Genomic DNA, 25,138 nt, shown 5'->3' with positions numbered 1-25,138 from the left:
GAATTATATTGTGCTTCTGAAAATACCTTGGTCTTGGTGGAGAAACTTGGCCAACTTGTTGCTATCTGCATGGGGTAAGTTTGGAAATCCTTCTTAATTTGCTTCATGTTTGAATCTTTTGTTTTTCTCGTTGGATATTCAGGGTATCGAATTTGTTTAATTTTTAGAGGAACTTTCCCGTTGGAGCAAGGTGATCTCCACAAGCGCTGGAAATTAGTTAGCAGGAGATTGAGAAGATACCATAAGTGTATAGTGATACCTATTGGCAGTCTAACTACGGGACTGTGCAGGCATCGAGCAGTTTTATTCAAGGTAAACATAACACCTTTCTTTTTTCCTATACATATTATTTTTCTTTTGTAAGCTTACAGCACCTGAAAACTATTACTGAAAGAGGAGATGGGGAATGAAGACAAAGAAGAAGAGAGGAGATGGGGAATGAAGACGAAGAAAAAGAGTTTTGTTTATAATTTTTTTCTTTTTTAAAGTATAATGGACGTCTGCAAAGTTATAATTAATTGATGGTCAGGATTGTGTCACGTTATTCGATGCATAAATTTGGTGTACTACTTTCGGTGACTATATTATTTTCTTATGGTGTAATGAGAGAATGAGTAATACGATGTAATGAGAGGGAGAATACTGTAAAACCAAAAAAATTTCCACCAAACTTTGAGAGGGAAGAGTAATTTTAAATTTGATAATTTGTCAATTTTTTAACCATTAAATAGTAAATAAGGGCCGGCAAATTAGGGGAGAAAAAATTTGAGTCAGCTTTTGTTAATGTAAAAGAGTTGTAACAAATTATAGATGAGGATTGGTTTACATAAAAAGATATTTTCTTATAAGAGAAAAGTATGCCATCATTAATTTATTAAAAATTGTGTAATTTGCTAAAACGACAGATATATTTTGAAATGGAGGGAGTAAAATGTAACAAACAGTAAAATAGTGTAGAAGTCATTTGTTAATATGACAAAATGATAGATGTGATGTCTCAAACAACTCCCAAATTGTGAATTAAGTTAAAATTATCAAAATTTTAATTTGAGTAGTATTGTTGACCTGGTTAGCATGCAAGTTAAATTTTCAAATGTTTGAACTTTTAGAGGAAAAAAAATAAAATAAATAAAGGCATCTATATGACTTGCATAATCAGAAAGGATCTACTTATTAAGTTCTGGATGACGAATAAATTAATTAGGCGTATAACTTAGTCGACTAGTTGAATATCTCAGATCTCTCTCTTGATACTTTACTTACATGTAATTAATAACTGTAAACAATTTTTCAGTTATTAATAAACAGTATACAGAGTATAGTTATTAACTGAAATATTAGTTATCGTTATGAATATCTGTCTTCTGGACTTTGAGATGTAAATTAATTAACCTAGCCTTATGTTAGAATGCAAATTAATGAATCATTTCTACTTCCTAATATGGTTAGAGAGTAGAACAAAGAAAAACTTTACCACCAGAAACAGCTCCACGTATGTTCCCAAGTGAATCTTTCAAGTGCAAACCCAGCTTCTCTGAGCACGCCGTTGAGCGATGGAAATCTGTGACAGCCATTTCCATGCCTATTTTCTGCTCCTTCCCCACTCGAGAGCTTAAGTCAATAACACCACCGATACGCCCTATCACCCTGGCATCTGTCTGTTCCGGTTCTGGACATTTCGCCTCAGCTAATTTTAATGATCCATTCAATAACAATAACAAAAGCAATAAAAAAGAGAGAACCTCCGACAGGTTTGGAATTCTCATCTTCTTCATAAATTAATTTTCTCCCTTGAGGGAAGGGAAATAAAAGGATTCAGTTATGCAGGCTGAAGAACGAAGTACTTGACTCTCTTTAAAAACACCCTCTCCAGAAATATATATATATATATTCAGCATTTGCAACTGAGTGGAAATTTCATGTCTTTGGAAATGTCTCCTGGCTAACTATAGATAGTACTAATTCAACCATAAAATACTGTCTCTGATAATATTCTTCATTCCTCACTACTTCACAATTTTATTAATTTATCACAGTAAAATACCATCTTTTCTTTCTAGTTAAGTTAGTGGCAGCCTGCAGTCACCTTTTATATTTTAATTTTGGCCGAACGACTGCCACCTACTCAAAGTTTGCCATAAAGACAAACAGATACTTTCCTGTTAGCGATTTTCATCTGCCAAAGGACAATGTGTAATTTCATGTACAGCTGCAAAATTTTTAAATTTTAAATATTGTTTTCGTTTAAGAATTTGACACGTGTCCCAACATTGACTTTGGCCAAATACTAGAGTAAATGAAAAGCCAAAACGTTTGTTGCCTCTTTCATTGTTGGTCTCTGAAGGAGTTTAAACATATCAACGGGAAAACATCGACGACGACCAGTGAAACGGAAACCGACGACAGTGGAGGATGAGTTAAAACCGGCGACAGTGGCTGAGTGAGTTTCATTGAACGGAAACGAACCCCGACTGACCCTCGCATTTATCTGGTTGATCAATGGAAGTCTGCTTTCTTGTCACTGGGTCATCCAGGGTACCCTCAGGACTCTGATGTCGTGTTCAACCATTTCCAGTTATGTTTACTTCTGATGTGTTTCGTTTTCTTTTTTAATATTTAGTTCTTATATTTTCTGCTTGCTGAAACTATGTTTTGCTTTATTTCTTCAGAGAAGAGATGTTTATGGTGCTTGGGAGCAATACCTCAGTTTGGAGCATTCTGACAATGCCCCCAAGAAGGCTTATTCTGTAAATCAAGTAACATAATGTTATCGAAAACTTCATATGTCCGAGCAATTATCAAGAACCCATAAACCATTTCGGTTTATGATTCAACCAATTGCTACTTGCTCATGGTGTATTACTTTCTCATAAATTGAAGTCACATGACATACTAGAATAGATAATATGAAATTCATAATTCACATCCTTAATTGCATTGGGAACTAGATTAGATGTTTAGTTGTTTTTGAGGTTTTTGGTTTGTTTGTTTGGTTGTATAGAAAATAAAATTTTATATAGAACTTTCGAATCTAATTTCTAAACTCAGTTGATGGAGGAGTCTACAAGGTGGGCATGGAAGTGAAATTGCAATGAAGTGTGATTGGCATGATTTACGGTTTGGATTAAATATAAATAGTTATAACTTACTATTATTCTTTGCAATTTATGATTTATCAATGAAAATTATTGCATTTATCTGACAATTGGAAGTTTAATAAGTTGTGCATTTGATCAATTGCTAATATGTGAACACCTTTGCTTCTGCAGTGAATAGTGGAGAATCTTAATGTTGCTGGATTTAAGCACTTTATGTTTTGAAGTATTAGAATCTTAATGTTGCTGGATGTAAGCACTTCAACTCAGCTTATTGATGAGGATGGTACATACAATGTTGCTGGGTTTAATTGTTTATTAGAATCTTAATGTTGCTGAGTTTAATTGCTTATTAGAATCTTAATGTTGTTGGATTTAAGCACTTCAACTCAACTTATTGATGAGGATGGTATATTCAATGTTGCTGGGTTTAATTGTTTATTATAATCTCAATGTTGTTGGGTTTAATTGTTTATTCTCAAACCAAATGCAATTTGAATGTGAATTCGAAATGGTTGAAGCATGCTCAGATATAAGTTAGCTGATCTGTTCCTGATAGCATAGTAGTTGTGTTCTTATAAAAACGGAATGACTTTTCGTGTATGATATTTGTGCACCATCTCTTTTAATTTTTGGTTATTTTTACTTCTTGTGATATCTCTTTCCTATTTTTCTGTTTTGTTTGTTTGTTAATTATTATTGGTATGTGCTCTGTGTCATGTTACTCACCATGTCCATGTCCCAGCAGCTGTTGGTGCTGCTCCGGGAAGTCACGTGTCAAAGCTGCTGCAATTTTACATGCTGTTTCAAGTCGTCAACTTATAAGTGTAAAAAGGTGAATCTTTGTTCTAATTTTTCCTGGGGTTCTGGGCTGCCTGGGGCATTTTTTTTTTTATTATCTGGACTGCCCAGATTTGTTTTGTTGTGTCGCTGTGTACAATTAAGCTATGAATTAATTAACTGTTAATCATCATTACACTTTAATTAGCACTTTCTGTAATGCTAAATGCATTGTACATGGAATATTATTGATTGATTTTTGTCTCATTTTTAAATACAATATTATGAATCATAAATAAGAATTGTCTTATTCTAGTATTCTCTATCCAATTTTAGTTTGCTTGCTTTAATTTGAGCTTTCATTTGCTAATTCATACTTCATAATTTGTTAATTATTATTTGTTTGTTCAATATCTTGACTTTTATCTACTATAGCTATATTTCTAATTTTTTATTATCTTTTTGTTTTGTTATTGAAAACCATAGTGTATCTCTTTGCCTGTTTACACTTTTTCGGAAATCAGAATGGCGAAGCATGGAGAAAATTGTCGAAGATATAACTTAGCAAATACAATTGAATATTTACACAACATATAGGAGCCGTAACAAAAGCATCTTGGAAATTGCTTTTGCATTTTTTGTATATCTTCTTCCCTGGAAACAATTTTTGTTTATATGTAGCTCAGTAAGAATTTTATTACAAATTATGTTCTTTTGTATGAATGATTCATGAAGAATTTCAGCCACAATAAGCAATTTTATTTTGCTGTATTCTCCGTATATATTCACTTTAAAAATTTGCTAGCAAAATAGGGACAAAATGGTCATTTGCTGTGTCTATTTTTTACAAACTCATAAGGACAAACTGGTCATTTCTCTAATTATAATAACTTGACGGCATAACTGTAATTTACCATAATGATTTGGGTATTTATGTAATTGAATGAGTTGATTAATCATGAATTAATAAAAAACTAAATATCAAACTTTCAAGTACACTCCAATCTTTTTCATTATTGTTGTCCTTTAGCAAACATAAATTGTTAACAGTATATGATGGAAAATATCTATTTATTATTTTTAAGCCTTTTGAGTATCAATTTGTCTTTGAAGCAAACTTTGGGTAGGTGAAAGTCGTTTCCCCCTTTAATTTTTACCGTAGCATGAAAATGTCAATGCCAACTGAACAAGAAGAGTTCAATAACCTTATAGTTGAATCTGCGTGTTACCAAGAAAATAAGAATAATATGGTGTAGTTTATTTAAACCATGATTATGTACAATAATCATGTCCAATTAACCATATATATCACCTTATTACATATCACATAAGTCTTAACAATAATTTTTTGCTTACAACTAACTCATACAAATGGACAAAATTTACATAAAATTCATGTAAAATGACTATTTTACCTTTTATTTTTTGTTTATTTGTATTGATTTAATTATAAGCATAAGATTACTCTAAGCCTAAACCACCACCATTATTGCCTCGCCCCTCAACGACAAGAATAACAGATTGGTCACAGGGCCTTCTGATTGTGGGCCGGGTTAGGAATGTCTAAGGCCCAGCTGGGAAAGTAACTAGGTACTAGGTGGACGACCGTGGCTCACTTAACGCAGTATTATCTGGTCAGATTTCCATGGCGCTTCACTCTTGCGACCGTTAACTGCTTCACCAAAAGCTACTAAAAAAGAAACCAAAAACAATGTGCGAAAACTAACTTCTCTAACGCAGTTGCAGACTACTTGGAACATGACCATGGCTTCCATTTCCAGACCATCGCCGTTTCTGTATCGTCACTCAAACCCTACATCACTAAATTCCTCTCCCGTGGTCTTATCTTTTCCATTTTATCGAACGACGTCGCTTCACCTACGTGTCTCTGCCCTAAATTCCGATGGACATAAAATTGGGAGCCAAGAATCGCTCGGTTCTGGTTTGCTGAGGAAACCGGTAATTTCTCCATCGAGGAAGGACTTGGGTAGAAATTCAGAAGACGATGAGGTTAGCGAGGAGGAGAGTGAAGAGGAGAAAGAATGGGTTGATTGGGAGGACAAGATTTTGCAGGACACGGTCCCTCTCGTTAGCTTCGTCAGGATGATTCTTCACTCTGGAAAGTAAGTAGTAAGGCTAAAGTTGAATAATTTACATTTGGTTATTGATTGTAATTGTTTTGGTAATAATTTTTCAGTGCAAATTGGGATTTTTTATTGCAGATACGAAAGTGGAAGTAGATTAAGCCCAGAGCACGAGAGAACGATTCTTGATAAATTGCTTCCATATCATCCGGAATTTCAAAAGAAGATCGGTTCTGGAATTGACTACATTACAGTATGTGATAGGCTTCTCCTTTATTTCTCGTTTTAGCAGTGTTGTAATTTATATATACCACATTTTCTGTATATTGTTATGGTATATGAACCTACTAATCACATTGCGAATAGCTTTGTTTTCCCCTTAGCATGACCTGTATGTTGTGGAACTTGCTTACTTTGAACTATCAATTCAAGTTTATATCTAGTAGTGATGATCTTTGTAATCAAAGTGTCTATAGAGATATCTGTTGTTGATAAAAGTGAGCTCTGTAGGTGAACTGTTTGCCCACCAACTAATGAGATTGAGAATTGTATTTGAACTGGTCACTTGAGCACATTTTTTATTTTACATGCACCGCCATATTATAGTTGTGCCTGTGGCTTCCTAATTCTTTATTACTAATAATGCCCCGTGGAATTATTCCTAGTCAGTATCATGGGAGTACTTACCTCATTTGTTGTGTCCCTTAGCATGCAGCAAAATATATAATTAGTATTGCTAATGTCCAGTATGTGGTTGAAATTTTTTTTTCATCCGTTTGTCCTATGTTATTTCTTCAGTCACTGTTTTTAGAAACATGAATAATATTATCAAAAAATATGTAGTAATTCTCTCTCTCTCTGTGTATCGGTGTGGCCAAAACATGCCGAGAAGTAATCTTGAGGATGCAAGATTGTTCCTGCAATCTCCAATAATAGAGTATTGCAGCTTGCGAGTATCACCGAATCTTCAGGGCAGCATTACACTTGCTTTAGAATATAAATTTTTTTGTCTGATTAAAATGATAGCTTCTTTGTCATAATTTCATCGAGGATTGTGTATTCTGATACTTATCCACCAATTGTATTGGATTTTATATTTTTATTTTTATTTTTTTGTTGACAGATTGGATATCACCCTGACTTTGAGGGTTCACATTGTTTGTTCATTGTTCGAAAGATGGAGAATTGTTGATTTTTCATATGGAAATGCATAAGGGCCTGATCAAAAAAACTATCCTCTATATGCAGATAGTTTTATTCTCAGACATTTCCGGCAGCACAGGCGGAGTGGAGACGGTTTTACTGTCAACTTGCTCACTACTTTGTGTTGTTAGTTATTATTGTTTGAAGCATTTCATTTTATGAATTGAATTTATATTGTACAAAGTAGGAGCAAAGTTCAAATGTTTAAAAATGAATTGCTGAGAAGTTTCTAGCAATTTTATTTCCAGAAGCTGGAAGTGAACGCTGCAAAATGACTTGGCTGGGAATTGGTCTGTTTTTTTTAATACATACTTATACCCTTAATTCATAATGGTTTATATTGGCACATTTTATTTTCTGGATCCTGGGTGGGAATGAGCTCTCTGTGCCTTTCTTGCTCCTTTTCTTACTCTCATGTTTGGTTAAATTGGCCTGCCTCTAACTTTTCTTCTTATTTTGCGTTTATGAGAAAATGCAATTGTTGATAGATTCTCCCACTGGTAGTTTTGCTTTAAAATGAAATAAGCAAATAACATTTGTTATTTACACCAATCATTTTATGATTTCAATTTAATTCTTGATTGGGACAAAGATGGTAGCTGTTGGATTGACTCTAACTAACGATTTGAACTAATATTCTAGCTTATACTACAAATGAACTGTACGGATCTTTCATGATCATTTCTGGTTAGAAACCTTCAGAATGAGTTGGTATCATTTAGTTGGCTGCAGTAGAGACACTCGGATCTCTTGTGTTATTCTATCCATTGATCAACTGCCCAAACCTAATGGTCCTAACTAGTAATTATTATATGTGAATTTAGATTGAGATTTGTAAACAAATATGTATTATTGCAGATCATGTACCAAATTAAAAGGAAGATAAGTCAATTTCTGTGCCATGCTTTGGACTTAGCTCCACTCTCAGTAGTAAATACTTTTACTTCACTCTTTGCTCTAATTGGAAATGGGAAAATGCAAATCATTTTAAAATTGCTTGAAATGCATCAAGAAAGGATTTAATTTAAAGCATCTTCTTCATACTTTCTGAGATTCAAAGGAACGACGTTACCACAAGTCTCCTTAGAACGTATACGACGATGATTGAGCTTTTCAGTCGTTTTTTTCTTTATCACCAGGGCCAATTTTGTAAAAACTGCGCTTAGCAGACTACATTCATAATTTTAAATCCCTTGTTTGACGAAAAATTGACTAGATCCACAGTCCACAATTCTGTGGATCAAGATATTCCATGATTTACTTGTTTCCAGGATACGAGACAAGGATATGATATATCAAGTAATATCAATATACAACAATAACAACATAGAATATCTCAATGGTATTCCAAGGATCTTTGACAAAGTCCATATTTGCCTAAGCTGTCTAGTTGAGAGATGGTAGCAATGCATCCACCATCACCACCATATCAATGCTTAATTAAGAATTTATGCCTGCTCTAAGTTTCATATTCTTATTGGTGTTTGAAATTTAAAAATAGACAGCTGAAAAGGAAAAAAGTAAATAAAAGAAAAAAGGATGCAGAGATGTTAACGCCCACTGTTTGAGTAAGTCTTCTTTTTAATTAATCATGGAGTGAATGAGTGGTTTGATATGAATTCTTAGATATATTACTTAAAAAGTCTAAATTCGAATCTTTCCTCAATTGTTAATAAAAGTGATCATTAAAACTTTTATCTAATCAGTAATTTCAAGATATCAGAGATTAATCGAATATGCTTAAATTGGTCCGAGAGCATCTCATGAAAAAAAAAAAAAAAAGTTCTCTTTTGGATATTCCAAGCCAATCCAAGGTCATTTATTGGATTTAGCACGTGTGACGGTGTGAGAAGCAACGTAACAGGCATTTGTCGGGGTGTGTCGGAAGAATGTGGTGCCTAGCAAACCAAGCCCACTTATTGTTTGGTTTCTGCGGCATTATAGCCTGACACGTACGCTCAAATTCCATGTGCTCCCACCCACTAAAGTCTCTGATTCCCTGTTTCTGAATATCATTTGGATTCTTTTTTTAATGAACTCCGTTTCTACATGGAAAAAAAAAACTCCGATGAGCGCAATTTAGGTAAAGGGTCATCCAATCTATTAATGGGGCCATGCGAACAAAATAAAGTTGTTAGCCATTGCAGACGATGAACAACACTTGTACACTTTCTTTGCTTCTAATCTATGAGTGCCGGAGTGATGATATCAAATTAAAAAAGAGAAAAAAATATGTGAAATAATTGTTACCTAAGTTATACAATTTTTTATGATGACTAAGAATGCACACCATGTGTCTGAGTAATTGACAATTGTTTGTCTTGCTTCCATAAAAAGGTTAAGTACGATCTGGGTTGATGGACTGATGGAAGGAGCTCAATTCTATTTCTACAAGCAAATAACCCCACTTCATTCTCATCCTCATTTCAATTATCTACTTAACAAGGTTAAACAGAATAGGCTGACTTTTTTTTTTTTGCCCTTTTTGGTCAGTGAAATAGACTACCTTCATATCCTTCAGCCTTCCTTGAGTTCAATTCATTGGATCTTTACATTTTCTCTAATATTATTTAAGCTATCACTCTCAGAATTTTTTAATCCTGATTCTTCGCATGAAGGATGGAGTTCATAGCAACCACCAAGTCTAATGTACTGCACCGTCTTTTATTATTTTAAAATTTATAATATGACTTGTTGAATTGTAGATGTACCCCAAGGGAAACCCTTCCCTTCCGACCTGATTATGACATTCAATTTCTTCAGCTTTCTTGTGTTGGACATTTTTAAGCAATGAACAGTGAGTAAATTCATTTCATCAAGAGACAAAGAGCTTGACATGTGAAAACATATAATGAAAAAATGATATTTGAAAAAACTTCATTTGCTGAATGAAAACATCTGTTGCTTACATGGATAACAAAGCCAAAAAAATGTACGTGAAGAGCAGGATGTTGTTTTTTGTGAAACTTTGACTAAAAATTGGAGAATCCTTATCCTCTTACTCTTCACCGATGGAAGTTAGGTGAGACTATGTACTACTCTGTCACTCTATGTCGACTTTTCCAAAGCAAACCCATTATGAAATTCTGATTAATCTTCTCCAATCAAGCAATAAAATTTGAGAAAATTGACCTGCGTGAGGAAGATATTTATTATAGAATTGCACGCAACCAATTATTCTATATGCACAAAACGACAAATTAAATATATGTATATAATATTTCAACGTTCTGTTTTAAGTGAGCGTGGGGCTGTCGGTTTTGTCACGGTTCTAGCTGGACCGACAAAATATTACTGGATAGGGGCTTTTATCTTAATTAGACCATTTGCAACCACAAAGTTGGTGTAAGTTTCACGTAAAATTAAAATAATTTTCGGTATTTTACTATTACATCCCAAACCTATTACATCAAATATTACACTAAAAAAATATTTATTTTAATATTCTCTTTCTTTATTAATCTATTTTATTAATTATTTATATATATATTAATTAAATATTAAGAATGATATTTTTATTAAATAATAATTACTTTAAAAATTATATTATTATTTAATAAAATAAACATTATATTTAATATAAAAAAATTACATATAATATAAAATACTACAAAAAAAAAACAGCACAAAAGTAAAATTTTATATTGATAGTAGTTTAATTTTTCGAATTAGTATATTCTTCTCACAAATGATCAATTAATGCATTTCGAAGAGCACGGTGAATATCTATATAATTGATTTGTCTATGTCGAGCAAGAACATTTTGAAATCGGACATTTTCATCTACAATAATTTCAATTTCGGGAGTTGACGCTTCCATCTGATTCTTAATCGATACATCAACATTACAATCATTTTTTTAATTATATAATTATTATGATTTTATTATTATAAATATTAATATAAATAATAATTAAATTAACATAAATACAAATAAAAAAAATAAAAAAATAAAATATATTTTATAGTATATAAACAATACCACACCAAATTTGTATAAGTGAACAGTATTACGCCAAATTTGACATAATATTGTTCACTTACACAAATTTAGTGCAGTATTTGGCGTTAGGTTGGAGCATGTTTTTCACAACAGGTGTTTTGGAGTTGGTTGGAGATGCCCTTGTATTTTAATTTTATAAATAAGTGTATATAATTCATGGCAATTAGTGGATTATCTAATTGAATGTCAACGAAAATTCAGATTTTAATATGGTGGATGTAAAAGATGTTTTAACTTTTATGTTCTTTTACTTGGATCAACGCATGTTAAGGCACACTCTAGTGTTGTTTTGTAAAATTATTTCAAAGTCCTTATCAGTTCTTCACATTAATAACCAAAATGAAGTATAATTTGAGTTTACTCAATAGATATTATTAGATAAGATAAATTTTATTTGTTTAATATCAGGCGATAATCCATGTTCAATAAGTCAAAACTGGAACATTCTGTGCTCAACTTTTGCAAAATTACGATCGTAATTGTTTTCAAACCCAACTTAACACTCAAACGTCTTATTCACAAATTGCAGTCAATGTATTAGGTGTTGACATAATAAATTTTGTAGAATGTCTTCCTGTAGTGATAGTTAGGCCGGCAGTGTCGGATTATTTGTTAAATTTTAAAGGCCAAAAGACTTATACTTAAAGTTTGTCGATGAAGTGGTACTTAAAAAGTTTGGAAATAATAAATATATACATTCTATTATGTATTGTTAGTAATTTCTATTTGTTAATAGTAAAAAGACTAAAATACCTTGAAAGTTTGATATTTTAGTTTTTTATGAATTTAAAAATTTTTAAAAAACCCCCTAGGTTTGCTAATTTAACTAAACACCCTCATATATAAAAAGTTTGTTAAATAATAAAAACACCCCTACCACCTGCAGTGCCAGATTCCGGCTACCACTTGCAGTGCCAGATTTCAACCACCACCGTCAGAATCTGATCGAAAATTGCGTTACGACACAGATCCGATCTGGCCCTTTTCAGCTAGATCCGTGGCTGATCTGGTTAGAAAATGCTAGATCTATGACCAGATCTAGCCGTCGACGCTGCAGATTGAGTTTTGCGGCCACGACGACCAGATCTAGCCGTATATCTGGTATTTTCTGACCAGATCGACATGTTACAACACAAATCCGACGGGTCTATGTCGTAACGCAATTTCCCTGCTAGTTTCTGACGGTGGTGGCAGGAATATGGCACTGCGGGTGATGGGGGTGTTTTTGTCATTTAACAAACTTTTTATAAATGGGAGTGTTTAGTTAAATTAGCAAACCTTGGAGGTTTTTTGTAGAAATTTTTAAATTTATAAAAAACTAAAATATCAAACTTTTAAAGACATTTTAGTATTTTCACTATTAACAAACAGAAATCACTAATAATACATGACGGAAGGTATTTGTTTGTCATTTTCAAACCTTTTAGGTATCAATTTGTCGTTACGGTAAATCTTGGGTATGCGCAAGTCGTTCGGCCAATTTTAAACTTAAACTTTTATTATAGTTAGAGTGTTTTAGTTAAATTATCAAATGTAAAAGGTTAAAAGTTATTTTGCACAATTAAGTTAATTGTTATTTGATAGATACATAAGGACATTTATGTCTGAAATATTAATTAATTAAGGATAAAATGGGAACATAAATTGGACTATCTCATTAATTTTAAAATAACACATTTTTCTTTTAAGTAATTTGACCCCATATCTTACAGTAATTATTAAAATATTTTATTATCTGACAATTAAACAACATAATATCCAAATTGTAGGATAGATTAACCGAATAATCTTATACTCCGTATTATATCAAACCAAACGGCCCTAATGATGTTAGTTGTTTATAAGTCACCTTTTCGAAAATCAACCCCATCTAACTTTATAAACTCAGTGGACTGTGGACTCATTTTAAACACCAAAACGAAATCATAGAAGTGGCGGCCAACAAATAGTCAGATAAAGAGCAAATAAAATATTAAACCCAACAAAGTAGGGGCATTTTCGACCAATAAAACCGGTTCTTATTCTTGTTGCCGACTGGACACCATGGATAGTATCTCTACTTTTGTCTAGTTGTATTATTGTTTTCACGTGCATGAATAAAGATGGAAACGGATAGACATCACAAACTTATAAAAGATTCTTTCTTTGACGAAATTATCCCTATCACCGTATCACGCCTCTCTATGCGTATAATACACCAAATTCCAATGTGTATTTCATGTACAGCTGCAAAATTTTTAAATTTTAAATTTGTTTTCGTTTAAGAATTTGACACGTGTCCCAACATTGACTTTGGCCAATACTAGAGTAAATGAAAAGCCAAAACGTTTGTTGCCTCTTTCATTGTTGGTCTCTGAAGGATTTTAAACATATCAACGGGAAACATCGACGACGACCATGAAACGGAAAACCGACGACGTGGAGATGAGTTAAAACCGGCGACAGTGGCTGAGTGAGTTTCATTGAACGGAAACGAACCCCCGACTGACCCTCGCATTTATCTGGTTGATCAATGGAGTCTGCTTTCTTGTCACTGGGTCATCCAGGGTACCCTCAGGACTCTGATGTCGTGTTCAACCATTTCCAGTTTGTTTCTTCTGATGTGTTCGTTTTCTTTTTAATATTTTACGTTCTTTATTTTCTGCTTGCTGAAACTATGTTTTGCTTTATTTCTTCAGAGAAGAGATGTTTATGGTGCTTGGGAGCAATACCTCATTTGGAGCATTCTGCAATGCCCCAAGAAGGCTTATTCTGTAAATCAAGTACCATATGTTATCGAAAACTTCATATGTCCGAGCAATTATCAGAACCCATAAACCATTTCGGTTTTGATTCAACCATTGCTACTTGCTCATGGTGTATTACTTTCTCATAAATTGAAGTCACATGACATACTAGAATATATAAATGAAATTCATAATTCACATCCTTAATTGCATTGGGAACTAGATTAGATGTTTAGTTGTTTTTGAGGTTTTTGGTTTGTTTGTTTGGTTGTATAGAAAATAAATTTTATATAGAACTTTCGAATCTATTTCTAACTCAGTTGATGGAGAGTCTACAAGGGTGGCATGGAAGTGAAATTGCAATGAAGTGTGATTGCATGTTTACGGTTTGGATTAAATATAAATATTTATAACTTACTATTTCTTTGCAATTTATGATTTATCAATGAAATTATTGCATTTATCTACATTGGAAGTTTAATAAGTTGTGCATTTGATCATTGCTATATGTGAACACCTTTGCTTCTGCATGAATAGTGGAGAATCTTAATGTTGCTGGATTTAAGCACTTTATGTTTTGAAGTATTAGAATCTTAATTTGCTGGATTTAAGCACTTCAACTCAGCTTATTGATGAGGATGGTACATACAATGTTCTGGTTTTAATTGTTTATTAGAATCTTATGTTGGCTGAGTTTAATTGCTTATTAGAATCTTAATGTTGTTGGATTTAGCCACTTCACTCAACTCACTTATGATGTGATGGTATATTCATGTTGCGGTTTAATTGTTTATTATAATCTCAATGTTGTTGGGTTTAATTGTTTATTCTCAAACCAATGCAATTTGAATTGATTCGAAATGGTTGAAGCATGCTCAATATAAGTTAGCTGATCTGTTCCTGATAGCATAGTAGTTGTGTTCTTATAAAAACGGAATGACTTTTCGTGTATGATTATGTGCACCATCTCTTTTAATTTTTGGTTATTTTTACTTCTTGTGATATCTTTCCTATTTTTCTGTTTTTTTGTTTTTGTTATTTTTATGGTTGCTCTGTGTCATGTTACTCACCATGTCATGTCCCAGCAGCTGTTGGTGCTGCTCCGGAAGTCACGTGTCAAAGCTGCTGCTGCAATTTTACATGCTGTTTCAAGTCGTCAACTTAAAGTGTAAAAAGGAATCTTTGTTCTAATTTTTCCTGGGTTCTGGGCTGCCTTGGGCATTTTTTTTTTTATTATCTGGACTGCCCAGATTTGTTTTGTTGTGTCGCTGTGTACAATTAAGCTATGAATTAATTAACTGTTAATCATCATTACACTTTAATTAGCACTTTCTGTAATGCTAATGCATTGTACATGGAATATATTGATTGATTTTTGTCTCTTTTTAAATACATATTATGAATCATAATAAGAATGTCTTATTCTAGTATTCCTCTATCCAATTTTAGTTTGCTTGCTTTAATTTGAGCTTTCATTTGCTAATTCATACTCATAATTTGTAATATTATTTGTTTTGTTCAATATCTTGACTTTTATCTACTATACTTATATTTTCTATTTTTTATTATCTTTTTTTTTGTTTTGAAAACCATAGTGTATCTCTTTGCCTGTTTACACTTTTTTTCGAAATCAAGAATGGCGAAGCATGAGAAAATTGTCGCAGATATAACTTAGCAAATACAATTGATATTTACACAACATAGGAGCCGTACAAAAGCCATCTTGGAAATTGCTTTTGCATTTTTTGTATCTTCTTCCCTGGCAATTTTTTGTTTATATGTACTCAGTAAGAATTTTATTTACAAATTAGTTCTTTTTGTATGAATGATTCATGAAGAATTTCAGCCACATAAGCATTTTATTTTGCTGTATTCTCCGTATATTTTCACTTTAAAAATTTTTCTAGCAAATAGGGAAAATGGGTCATTTGCTGTGTCTATTTTTTACAAACTCATAAAACTGGGTCATTTCTCATATATAACTTGACGGCATAAATACTGGGGTAGTTTACGATAATGATTTGGGTATTTATGTATTGAATGAGTTGATAATCATGAATTAAAAAAACTAAATATCAAACTTTCAAGTACACTCCAATCTTTTTCATTATTGTTGTCCTTTAGCAACATAAATTGTTAACAGTATATGATGGAAATATCTATTTATTATTTTAAGCCTTTTGAGTATCATTTGTCTTTGAAGCAAACTTTGGTAGGTGAAAGTCGTTTCCTCCCCTCCTCCCTTAATTTTTTTTTTACCGTAAGCATGAAAATGTCAATGCCAACTGAACAAGAAGAGTTCAATAACCTTATAGTTGAATCTGCGTGTTACCAAGAAAATAAGAAAAATGGTGTAGTTTATTTAACCAATAACATATCATGTCCAATTAACCATATATATCACCTTTGACATATCACAAGTCTAACAATAATTTTTTGCCTATATAATCATACAAATGACAAAATTACATAAAATTCATGTAAAATGACTATTTTACCTTTTTTTTTGTTTTATTGGTATTGATTTTATATAAAGCATAAGATTACTCTAAGCCTAAACCACCACCATTATTGCTCGTCCCTCACGACAAGAATAAAGATTGGCACAGGGCCTTCTGATTGTGGGCCGGGTTAGGAATTCTAAGGCCCAGCTGAAAGTAATAGTACTAGTATGGTGGACGACCGTGGTCACTTAACGCACGCAGTATTATCTGGTCAGATTTCCATGGCGCTTCACCTTGCGCCGTTAACTGCTTCACAAAAGCTACTAAAAAAGAAACCAAAAACAATGTGCGAAAACACTTCTCTAACTAACGCAGTTGAGACTACTTGAACATGACACTGGCTTCCATTCCAGACCATCGCCGTTTCTGTACGTCACTCAAACCCTACATCACTAAATTCCTCTCCCGTGGTCTTATCTTTCCATTATCGACGACGTCGCTTAACCTACGTGTCTCTGCCCTTTCGATGACATAAAATTGGAGCCAGAATCGCTCGGTTTCGGGTTGCGGAGGAAACCGGTAATTTCTCCATCAGGAAGACTTGGGTAGAAATTCAGAAGACGAAGGTTGCGAGGAGAGAGATGAAGAGGAGAAAGAATGGGTTGATTGGGAGAACAAGATTTGTGCAGACACGGTCCCTCCGTTAGCTTCGTCAGGATGATTCTTCACTCTGGAAGTAAGTAGTAAGGCTAAATTGAATAATTTACATTTGGTTATTGATTGTAATTGTTTTGGTAATATTTTTTCAGTGCAAATTGGGATTTTTTATTGCAGTACGAAAGTGGAAGTAATATAAGCCCAGAGCACGAGGAACGATTCTTGATAAATTGCTTCCATATCATCCGGAATTTCAAAGAGATCGTTTTCGGAATTGACTACATTACAGTGTGATAGGCTTCTCCTTTATTTCTCGTTTTAGCAGTGTTTGTAATTTATTATACCACATTTTCTGTATATTGTTATGGTATATGAACCTACTAATCACATTGCGAATAGCTTTGTTTTCCCTTAGCATGACCGTATGTTGTGGAACTTGCTTACTTGAACTATCAATTCAAGTTTATATCTAGTAGTGATGATCTTTGAATCAAAGTTTCTAAGAGATATCTGTTGTTGATAAAAGTGAGTCTGTAGGTGAACTGTTTGCCCACCAACTAATGAGATTGAGAATTGTATTTGAACTGGTCACTTGAGCAATTTTTATTACATGCACCGCCATATTATAGTGTGCCTGTGTCTCTATTCTTTATTATAATAATGCCCCGTGGAATTATTCCTAGTCAGATCATGGGAGTACTACCTCATTGTTGTGTCCCTTAGCATGCAGCAAAATATAATAGTATTGCTAATGTCCAGTATGTGTTGAAATTTTTTTTCACCGTTTGTCCTATGTTATTCTTCATCAACTGTGTGAAACTGAATAATATTATCAAAAAATATGTATATTCTCTCTCTCTCTGTGTATCGGTGTGGCCAAACATGCCGAGGAAAGTAATCTTGAGGATGTTTTCCTGCAATCTCCAATAATAGAGTATTGCAGCTTGCGAGTATCACCGAATCTTCAGGGCGCATTACACTTGTTTAGAATATAAATTTTTTGTCTGATTAAAATGATAGCTTCTTTGTCATAATTTCATCGAGATTGTGTATTCTGATACTTATCCACCAATTGTATTGGATTTTATATTTTTATTTTTTTTTTGTTGACAGATGGATATCACCCTGACTTTGAGGTTCAAGATGTTTGTTCATTGTTCGAAAAGATGGAGAATTGGTTGATTTTTCATATGGAAAGGCATAAAGGGCCTGATCAGAAAAAACTATCCTCTATATGCAGATAGTTTTATCTCAGACTTTCCGCAGCACAGGCGAGTGGATGACGGTTTTACTGTCAACTTGCTCACTACTTTGTGTTGTTAGTTTTATTGTTTGAAGTATTCATTTTTATGAATTGATTTATATTGTACAAAGTAGGAGCAAAGTTCAAAATGTTTAAAAATGAATTGCTGAGAAGTTTCTAGCAATTTTATCCAGAAGCTGAAGTAACGCTGCGAATGACTTGGCTGGGAATTGGTCTAGTTTTTTTATACATACTTATATACCCTTAATTCATAATGTTTTATATTGGCACATTTTATTTTCTGGATCCTGGGTGGGAATGAGCTCTCTGTCCTTTCTTGCTCCTTTTCTTACTCTCATGTTTGTTTAAATTGGGCTGCCTCTAACTTTTCTTCTATTTTGCGTTTATGAGAAAATGCAAATTGTTGATATATTCTCCCACTGGTATTTTTGCTTTAAATGAAATAGAAGTCAAATAACATTTGTTATTTACCCAATCTTTTATGATTTCAATTTAATTCTTGTTCGGAACAAAGATGGTAGCTGTTGAATTGACTCTAACTAACGATTTGAACTAATATTCTAGCTTATACTACAAATGAACTGTACGGATCTTTCATGATCATTTCTGGTTAGAAACCTTCAGAATGAGTTGGTATCATTTAGTTGGCTCAGTAAGAGACACTCGGATCTCTGTGTATTCTATCCATTGATCAACTGCCCAAACCTAAGTCCTAACTAGTAAGTTATTATATGTGATTAGATTGATTTGTAAACAAATTGTATTATTGCAGATCAGTACCAATTAAAAAGGAAGAAAGTCAATTCTCTGTGCCATGCTTTGGACTTAGCTCCACTCTCAGTAGTAAATACTTTTACTTCACTCTTTGCTCTAATTAAATGGGAAAATGCAAATCATTTTAAAATTGCTTGAAATGCATCAAGAAAGGATTTAATTTAAAGCATCTTCTTCATACTTTCTGAGATTCAAAGAAGAACGTTACCACAAGTCTCCTTAGAACGTATACGACGATGATTGAGCTTTTCAGTCGTATTTTTTTCTTATCACCAGGGTGCCAATTTTGTAAAAACTGCGCTTAGCAGACTATATATTTTAAATCCCATTGTTTGACGAAAAATTGACTAGATCCAACAGTCACAATCTGTGGATACAGATATTCCATGATTTACTTGTTTCCAGATATAGACAAGGATATATTATTATCAAGTAATATCATATACAACAATAACAACATAGAACTTCTCAATGGTATTCCAAGGATCTTTGACAAAGTCCAATTTGCCTAAGTGTCTAGTTGAGAGATGGTAGCAATGCATCCACCACCCACCATCTCAATGCTTATTAAGATTATGCCGCTCAATTTTTCATATTCTATTGGTGTTTGAAATTTAAAAATAGACAGCTGAAAAAGGAAAATAATAAATAGAAAAAGATGCAGAGATGTAAGCACTGTTTGATAAGTCTTCTTTTCAATCATGGAGTGAAGAGTGGTTTGATATAATTTTTAGATTATTATTAAAAAGTCTAAATTCTAATTTTCCTAATTTTAATAAAGTGATCATTAAACTTTTATCTAATATATTTCAGATTCAGATTATGAAATATGTAATTCGAAGCGCATTGAAAAAAAAAAAAAAGGTTTCTTTGGATATTCCAAGCCAATCCAAGGTCATTTATTGATTTAGCACGTGTGACGGTGTGAGAAGCAACGTAACAGGCATTTGTCGTGGTTGTGTCGGAAGAATGTGGTCCAGCAAACCAGCCCACTATTTTTGGTTTCTGCGGCATTATACCTGACACGTACCTCAAATTCCATGTGCTCTCCCACCCACTAAAGTCTCTGATTCCCTGTTTCTGAATATCAATTTGGATTCTTTTTTTAATGAACTCCGTTTCTACATGGAAAAAAAAACTCCGATGAGCGCATTTAGGTAAAGGGTCATCCAATCTATAATAGGGATGGGCAGCAAAATAAAGTTGTTAGCCATTGCAGACGATGAACAACACTTGTACACTTTCTTTGCTTCTAATCTATGAGTGCCGGAGTGAGATATCAAATTAAAAAAAGAAAAAAATATGGAAATAATTGTTACCTAAGTTATACAACTTTTTTATGATGACTAAGAATGCACACCATTCTGAGTAATTGACAATTGTTGTCTTGCTTCCATAAAAAGGTTAAGTCGATCTGGGTTGATGGACTGATGAAGGAGCTCAATTCTATTCTCCAGCAATAAACCCACTTCATTCTCATCCTCATTTCAATTATCTACTTAACAGAGGTTAAACAGAATACTACTTTTTTTTTTCCCTTTTTGGTCAGTGAAATAGACTACCTTCATATCCTTCACCTTCCTTGATCAATTCATTGGATCTTTACATTTTCTCTAATATTATTTAAGCTATCACTCTCAGAATTTTTTAATCTTGATTCTTCGCTGAAGGATGGAGTTCATAGCACCACCAAGTCTAATGTACTGCACCGTCTTTTATTATTTTAAATTTATAATTGACTTGTTAATTGTAGATGTACCCCAAGGGAAACCCTTCCCTTCCGACCGGATTATGACATTCAATTTCTTCAGCTTTCTTGTGTTGGAATTTTTAAGCAATGAACAGTGAGTAATTCATTTCTCAAGAGACAAAGCTTGACATGTGAAAACATATATAAAAATGATATTTGAAAAACTTCATTTTGCTGAAAAACATCTTTTTGCTTAATGTACGTGAAGAGCAGGATGTTTGTTTTTTGTGAAACTTTGACTAAAAATTGGAGATCCTTATCCTCTTACTCTTCACCGATGGAAGTTAGTGTGACTATGTAACTCTGTCACTCTATGTCACTTTTCCAAAGCAAACCCATTATGAAATCTGATTACTTCTCCAATCAAGCAATAAAATTGGAGAAATTGACCTGCGTGAGGAAGATATTTATTACAATTGCACGCAACGCATATTCTATATGCACAAACGACAAATTAAATATAGTATATAATATTTCAACGTTCTGTTTTAGTAGGTGGGGTGTCGGTTTTGTCACGGTTCTAGCTGGACCGACAAAATATTACTGGATAGGGCTTTTATCTTAATTAGACCATTTGCAACCACAAGGTTGGTGTCAGTTTCACGTAAAAATTTAAAAATATTTTCGGTATTTACTATTACTCCAAACCTATTACATCAAATATTACACAAAAATATTTATTTTATATTCTCTTTCTTTATTATCTATTTTATTAATTATTTATATATATATTAATTAATATTAAGATGATATTTTTATTAATAATAATTACTTTAAAATTATATTATTATTTAATAAATACTTATATTTAATATAAAAAATTACATAAATATAAAATACTACAAAAAAAAAAACCGCACAAAAGTAAATTTTATTTGATAGTAGTTTATTTTTCGAATTAGTATATTCTCTCCACAAATGATCAATTAATATATCTGTCTTCTGGACTTTGAGATGTAAATTAATTAACCTAGCCTTATGTTAGAATGCAAATTAATGAATCATTTCTACTTCCTAATATGGTTAGAGAGTAGAACAAAGAAAAACTTTACCACCAGAAACAGCTCCACGTATGTTCCCATGTGAATCTTTCAAGTGCAAAACCAGCTTCTCTGAGCACGCCGTTGAGCGATGGAAATCTGTGACAGCCATTTCCATGCCTATTTTCTGCTCCTTCCCCACTCGAGAGCTTAAGTCAATAACACCACCGATACGCCCTATCACCCTGGCATGTGTCTGTTCCGGTTCTGGACATTTCTTCTTTCTCTGACTAGCCTCAGCTAATTTTAATGATCCATTCAATAACAATAACAAAAGCAATAAAAAAGAGAGAACCTCCAACAAGTTTGGAATTCTCATCTTCTTCAAAAATTAATTTTCTCCCTTGAAGGAAGGGAAATAAAAGGATTCTGTTATGTAGGCTGAAGAACGAAGTACTTGACTCTGTTTAAAAACACCCTCTCCAGAAATATATATATATTCAGCATTTGCAACTGAGTGGAAATTTCATGTCTTTAGAAACGTCTCCAGGCTAACTATAGATAGTACTAATTCAACCATAAAATACTGTCTCTGATAATATTGTTAGATTCTTCATTCCTCACTACTTAACAATTTTATTAATTTATCACAGTCAAATACCATCTTTTCTTTCTACTTAAGTTAGTGGCAGTCTGCAGTCACCTTATATATTTTAAATTTTAACGTATATTAACCGCATGAAAATGTCAATGCCAACTGAACAAGAAGAGTTCAATAACCTTATAGTTGAATCTGCGTGTTACCAAGAAAATAGGAATAAAATGGTGTAGTTTATTTAAACCAATAATCATGTCCAATTAACCATATATATCACCTTGTTACATATCACATAAGTCTTAACAATAATTTTTTGCTTACAACTAACTCATACAAATGGACAAAATTTACATAAAATTCATGTAAAATGACTATTTTACCTTTTATTTTTTGTTTATTTGTATTGATTTAATTATAAGCATAAGATTACTCTAAGCCTAAACCACCACCATTATTGCCTCGCCCCTCAACGACAAGAATAACAGATTGGTCACAGGGCCTTCTGATTGTGGGCCGGGTTAGGAATGTCTAAGGCCCAGCTGGGAAAGTAACTAGGTACTAGGTGGACGACCGTGGCTCACTTAACGCAGTATTATCTGGTCAGATTTCCATGGCGCTTCACTCTTGCGACCGTTAACTGCTTCACCAAAAGCTACTAAAAAAGAAACCAAAAACAATGTGCGAAAACTAACTTCTCTAACGCAGTTGCAGACTACTTGGAACATGACCATGGCTTCCATTTCCAGACCATCGCCGTTTCTGTATCGTCACTCAAACCCTACATCACTAAATTCCTCTCCCGTGGTCTTATCTTTTCCATTTTATCGAACGACGTCGCTTCACCTACGTGTCTCTGCCCTAAATTCCGATGGACATAAAATTGGGAGCCAAGAATCGCTCGGTTCTGGTTTGCTGAGGAAACCGGTAATTTCTCCATCGAGGAAGGACTTGGGTAGAAATTCAGAAGACGATGAGGTTAGCGAGGAGGAGAGTGAAGAGGAGAAAGAATGGGTTGATTGGGAGGACAAGATTTTGCAGGACACGGTCCCTCTCGTTAGCTTCGTCAGGATGATTCTTCACTCTGGAAAGTAAGTAGTAAGGCTAAAGTTGAATAATTTACATTTGGTTATTGATTGTAATTGTTTTGGTAATAATTTTTCAGTGCAAATTGGGATTTTTTATTGCAGATACGAAAGTGGAAGTAGATTAAGCCCAGAGCACGAGAGAACGATTCTTGATAAATTGCTTCCATATCATCCGGAATTTCAAAAGAAGATCGGTTCTGGAATTGACTACATTACAGTATGTGATAGGCTTCTCCTTTATTTCTCGTTTTAGCAGTGTTGTAATTTATATATACCACATTTTCTGTATATTGTTATGGTATATGAACCTACTAATCACATTGCGAATAGCTTTGTTTTCCCCTTAGCATGACCTGTATGTTGTGGAACTTGCTTACTTTGAACTATCAATTCAAGTTTATATCTAGTAGTGATGATCTTTGTAATCAAAGTTTCTACAGAGATATCTGTTGTTGATAAAAGTGAGTTCTGTAGGTGAACTGTTTGCCCACCAACTAATGAGATTGAGAATTGTATTTGAACTGGTCACTTGAGCACATTTTTTATTTTACATGCACCGCCATATTATAGCTGTGCCTGTGGCTTCCTAATTCTTTATTACTAATAATGCCCCGTGGAATTATTCCTAGTCAGTATCATGGGAGTACTTACCTCATTTGTTGTGTCCCTTAGCATGCAGCAAAATATATAATTAGTATTGCTAATGTCCAGTATGTGGTTGAAATTTTTTTTCATCCGTTTGTCCTATGTTATTCTTCAGTCAACTGTTGTTAGAAACATGAATAATATTATCAAAAAAATATGTAGTAATTCTCTCTCTCTCTGTGTATCGGTGTGGCCAAAACATGCCGAGGAAAGTAATCTTGAGGATGCAAGATTGTTCCTGCAATCTCCAATAATAGAGTATTGCAGCTTGCGAGTATCACCGAATCTTCAGGGCAGCATTACACTTGTTTTAGAATATAAATTTTTTTGTCTGATTAAAATGATAGCTTCTTTGTCATAATTTCATCGAGATTGTGTATTCTGATACTTATCCACCAATTGTATTGGATTTTATATTTTTATTTTTATTTTTTTTGTTGACAGATTGGATATCACCCTGACTTTGAGGGTTCACGATGTTTGTTCATTGTTCGAAAAGATGGAGAATTGGTTGATTTTTCATATTGGAAATGCATAAAGGGCCTGATCAGAAAAAACTATCCTCTATATGCAGATAGTTTTATTCTCAGACATTTCCGGCAGCACAGGCGGAGTGGATGACGGTTTTACTGTCAACTTGCTCACTACTTTGTGTTGTTAGTTATTATTGTTTGAAGTATTTCATTTTTATGAATTGAATTTATATTGTACAAAGTAGGAGCAAAGTTCAAAATGTTTAAAAATGAATTGCTGAGAAGTTTCTAGCAATTTTATTTCCAGAAGCTGGAAGTGAACGCTGCAAAATGACTTGGCTGGGAATTGGTCTAGTTTTTTTAATACATACTTATATACCCTTAATTCATAATGTTTTATATTGGCACATTTTATTTTCTGGATCCTGGGTGGGAATGAGCTCTCTGTCCCTTTCTTGCTCCTTTTCTTACTCTCATGTTTGGTTAAATTGGGCTGCCTCTAACTTTTCTTCTTATTTTGCGTTTATGAGAAAATGCAAATTGTTGATATATTCTCCCACTGGTAGATTTGCTTTAA

At 33.3% G+C, this 25,138-nt stretch overlaps 2 protein-coding genes and 1 pseudogene across 2 annotated transcripts; all 3 read left to right on the top strand.

Moving 5' to 3' along the window:
* Window positions 1–5,496: 5,496 nt before the first annotated feature.
* LOC116125676 (protein DCL homolog, chloroplastic-like) lies at window positions 5,497–7,151 on the top strand. Its single transcript, XM_031411404.1, has 3 exons — window positions 5,497–5,998; window positions 6,098–6,212; window positions 7,083–7,151. The coding sequence occupies exons 1-3, from the start codon at window positions 5,634–5,636 to the stop codon at window positions 7,149–7,151; spliced, it is 549 nt and encodes a 182-aa protein (XP_031267264.1). The 5' UTR covers window positions 5,497–5,633.
* A 6,526-nt stretch (window positions 7,152–13,677) lies between these two features.
* Window positions 13,678–18,315, top strand: LOC116125614 (annotated as a pseudogene).
* A 4,629-nt stretch (window positions 18,316–22,944) lies between these two features.
* On the top strand, window positions 22,945–24,975 carry LOC116125658 (protein DCL homolog, chloroplastic-like). The gene is made up of 3 exons (XM_031411381.1): window positions 22,945–23,446; window positions 23,546–23,660; window positions 24,533–24,975. Exons 1-3 carry the CDS (start codon window positions 23,082–23,084, stop codon window positions 24,707–24,709), a joined length of 657 nt encoding a protein of 218 aa, XP_031267241.1. The 5' UTR covers window positions 22,945–23,081; the 3' UTR covers window positions 24,710–24,975.
* Window positions 24,976–25,138: the final 163 nt, after the last annotated feature.

This window comes from Pistacia vera, unplaced genomic scaffold (assembly GCF_008641045.1).
Source record: "Pistacia vera cultivar Batoury unplaced genomic scaffold, PisVer_v2 Contig169, whole genome shotgun sequence".
In the NCBI taxonomy this organism is placed as follows: Eukaryota; Viridiplantae; Streptophyta; class Magnoliopsida; order Sapindales; family Anacardiaceae; genus Pistacia; species Pistacia vera.
This window is presented reverse-complemented; position numbering and strand designations above follow the sequence as displayed.